The sequence below is a fragment of the Octopus bimaculoides genome, chromosome 5 (genome assembly GCF_001194135.2).
Source record: "Octopus bimaculoides isolate UCB-OBI-ISO-001 chromosome 5, ASM119413v2, whole genome shotgun sequence".
Taxonomy (NCBI): domain Eukaryota; kingdom Metazoa; phylum Mollusca; class Cephalopoda; order Octopoda; family Octopodidae; genus Octopus; species Octopus bimaculoides.
In genome coordinates this window covers 97,514,176-97,518,203 of record NC_068985.1, presented here as the reverse complement: position 1 = coordinate 97,518,203, position 4,028 = coordinate 97,514,176, and the positions used below count along the sequence as shown (strand labels likewise).

The window sequence follows — 4,028 nt, the reverse complement described above, 5'->3', positions numbered from 1 at the left end:
GGTGACAGGAGGTGGAGTGGTGAAATGGCAGCAGCGTAGACCACCAAAGATGTATAAATTGTCCACAGTTTTGGCCTGAAGTCCGAAAGATATGAGTTTGTGTCGGCGACTGTTTTTAATGAATTGAGATATTAAAATTTATTTATTCGCTGTATTCTGGCACCAATACATTGCCATGAGTGGCTGTGTGGTAAGTAGCTTGCTTACCAGCTACATGGTTCCGGGTTCAGTCCCACTGCGTGGCACCTAGGGCAAGTGTCTTCTACTATAGCCTCGGGCAGACCAAAGTTTTGTGAGTGGATTTGGTTGACGGAAACTGAAAGAAGCACGTCGTGTACGTGTGTGCCTGTCTGTCTATCTGTCTGTGTTTGTCCCCCACCACCACCACCATCGCTTGACAACCGATGTTGGTGTGTTTATGTCCCCGTTTTGGTCGGCCCGAGGCCATAATAGAAGACACTTGCCCAAGCTGTCATGCAGTAGGACTGAACGTGGAACCATATGGTTAGAAAGCAAGCTTCTTATCACACAGCCACTATGAGCTTTTATACAGTTTCACTCGCAATTAATTGGACTTATAGTAGAAGGCTCTTACCTAAGGGGTCATGAACCAGGAACCACGGGGTGCAAAACAAGCTTCTTAACTACACAGCCATACTCTTTGCCTATCTCCCTGTAAACAATAAAAAGTACAGGGCACCTCGTCTACTCTACAGGCCCCTCGATTTTATATCTGCACTTATTCCTGTCATGACCTGAACGCAGAAAGAAGTCACAAAAATTATAACAAAAACAATATTTGGTGCCGCGAGACGTTCTCCGACTCCAACCTTGCCGCATCGGCCGCAAACCTGGGTATCGCCACCCATAACGCAGAGAAGAGGAAGATTAACAAATACAGGAGAGAGACTGTGGCCGGCTGCTATCAGTTTGTGCTGGTCGCTGTCGAGATCTCAGGTGTTCTCGAACACTGCACTGCTGATTTCCTTCGTAAAATCATGATAATCGCGGCCCGTTTGAGAAACAAACCCCGCGATGTAGGATGGCCGCGGCAGCGAGTTGTTGCTGGCGATTCTCCGCAGTAATACCTTTGCAATCATGTCCACGAGGCGCGGATAAACACGCCGTTTGGTCTGAAATATAACAGCCCGTTACCACCATCCCACCTTCTTCTACGGTTTAATTCCTCCACACACACCTTTTCTTCTTTTTCTTTGTTTCCTTGATGATAGTTATGGGGGGGGGGGGGTCTCGATAATTTGATCTTTTATACTTTTAGTGATTTTTTTTTCTTTCTTTTCTTCCTGGAAAAATATGTTAATAAAACATCAAGGAGACTATTTTTGAAAACGAATTCCGAAACAAGTGGGGAGGAAAATGTAAGTTTCATATGTAAGAGTAATCTCCCCTATTGTCTAAATCGTTGCTTTTGGCGTGAATTTATTTTCGGTGGTGGGTTCCAAAGTAAAAGCTCCTAGAAAATTATTTTGCGCCTTATATGTTCAAGATCGGGTTTGAGCAAGCCTGCACTACCGTCAAGTGACAGTTACTCTGCTGCTGTAGGCTTACCGATAACATCAAACACCTTTACAAATGTTTCCCACATTTCTATAGAATGATTGGCAACAAAACATCATCGATCACGAATATAGTTCTAAACATGTAATCACATTAGTAAACTACAGATATTGCTTTACTGTATAATACACAAACGTGTGTCCACTGCAGCTCTTGCGCTGTTGTTTGTTTACATCAAAGAACAACAACCAGTATTGCCGTAATAAAAATATATACAGGTAAATTTAGGCGCAGTTTACGAATGCTGTGGGTATCTGTCGGACTGTTGACATTATTTGCTAAGCTAGCGGTACATATCAGTTGTACTTTATCGATATAAATTATCATATCAATAACATGAGAAAAATTGTTTTAAGGACTAACAACGAAGTAAACAGTTGTAAATATTACCCATAATAGCGAGATGGTTATTTGGATTAGATTACAAATTAGATTACCTAAATAGCTTATTAAAGAATATCAGTCTAAATTTTCATGATTCCTTAACACAGCATTTTTATAACCGAAACATGGTTATGTACTAATATATCTATATATATTTCGGTGTAGTTAACTTATTTTGATTTAGATTTGTCACCCCTGTTCGTCCGTCTTTTCTAGTTTGATAAATTCTTGGCAACATATTTCACTACTCGTAGAATCTTAAGTTTTAAATGCTGTGTTGATATAATTTACTCACAATAATTATCTGCACTATCTTTTAATATGTCTTTAAATGCTGGCTTTTGCTTGGAAACGAGTGAGTTAGTGACAAGAAGGGTATCTAGCTGTAGAAAATCTGCCTCAAATCAATTCTGTCCAACCCCCAAAAGACAGGACAAATAGACATTAAACCAATGATGATGATCACAATCATGATCATGACCATGATGAACACAACTAGCAGTATATTTTTTATTCACCTACAACTCAGTCAACAATAATTCTTATTCTATCTTCTTCACTCTTTGATAAAGAAGAAGATCTCTATATGCAAAATTCTTCCTTCCCCACAGCAATGGAACCTAATGAAAACGTTGTCTATGAACTCTTACCAACACAGACCATTAATAGTTTTCCTTGATTTGAGATTTGATGCTATCTATAGGTAAATGACTGGTGGAATCATTACAGCATCAGAAGAAATGCATTGTGGTATTTCTTCCAACTCCTTACGTTCTGAGTTCAAATTCTAGCAAGGTCGACTATACCTTCCAGCCTTTCAAGGTGGATAAAATAAGTACCAGTCGTGCACTGGGATCGATATAATCAGCTTCCCCTCCCCTCAGAATTGTTGGCCTTATGCCAAAATTAGAAAGAACTATATTGAGATTTGAAGTGGCAAACTGGCAGGATTATTAGCACATTGGAAGAAATACATTGCAGAATTTCTTCCCACTTTGCGTTCTGAGTTAAAGTCCATCAAGGTCAACCCTTCATCCATTTGGAGGTCAATAAAATAAATACCAGCTGAAAACCAGGATTGATGTAATCAACTAGCTTTCCCACCCCGCCTAAAACTGCTGGCCATGCATCAAAATTTGAAACCATTATATTTAAATATATCTGTATAGGTTTACAAGAAAAAAAGAAAAAAACTCTCAGGATTTTAACTTGGGCAGAATTTTTTTTTCAAAGAGTTTCCAAATATGGTAGTCTGACAGATAAGACAGCTTTGTCTTTATGAAACTGAGCATCTGCTCTGGAGTCATCAACATGAGCATCAAGTGGTAAAAAAAGGTCATATTTTCCCATAACTGTAACCATCAGCACATCCTGAAATTTAGAAAGAAATTAAATTAGAAGGTTGGTAATTAACTATGGGTTAAACTACAATTCTAAGAGGATTATGCAGTCATCTATGTAACACTTGCTGCACTACATGTCTGTGGAGTGGTCGGCTACTTGCACGTGAATTTCATAAGCAGGCTGTTCTGTTGATCTGATCAACTGAACCCTTGTCGTCGTAATCGACGGAATGCTAGTCACACAGGAAGAACGTATGTGCTCTTGATACAATGACAAAGTTTTATAAGTAGATAAAAAAAAAAAAATCTTGCGTATCAGTCTATAACGTATATATGCGTATATTTGTGTGAATTTGTACACAGGTAAGTGTAGACGGGTTAAGTTCTGCGGTAAAGGGTAATAATTTATTTTTCTAACTGTATAGCTAAATTGTCTCCCTTGCATTGATTCTATATTAGAACGGAGTCCATAATTTTATGTGAAAGATATTTATTTATTTATTTATTTTAACAGAGCAACAGAGATATTTATTTATTTATTTATTTATTTATTTTAACAGACTCATTTTTCCTTCTAAATCTGTATATATATTTCAGCCTAAACTTCATAAACGCATTAAAAATTTCATACATTTTGTATTCGCATTCCTAAATCTATCTGTAACACAATTGCTGGAAGAAGAAGAAGAAGAAGAAGAAGAAGAAGAAGAAGAAGAAGAAGAA

General features: G+C 38.1%; 1 protein-coding gene across 1 annotated transcript in view; it reads right to left on the bottom strand.

Annotated features, from left to right (window-relative positions):
- Positions 1-3,164: 3,164 nt before the first annotated feature.
- The window catches only part of LOC106869283 (PIH1 domain-containing protein 2), a 9,993-nt gene continuing 9,129 nt past the window's right edge, over positions 3,165-4,028 (bottom strand). Inside the window, exon 6 of the mRNA XM_052967860.1 lies at positions 3,165-3,333. Within this exon, the coding sequence (XP_052823820.1) occupies positions 3,190-3,333 (144 nt within the window). The 3' untranslated portion in view covers positions 3,165-3,189. The remainder of the gene's footprint in view (positions 3,334-4,028) is intronic.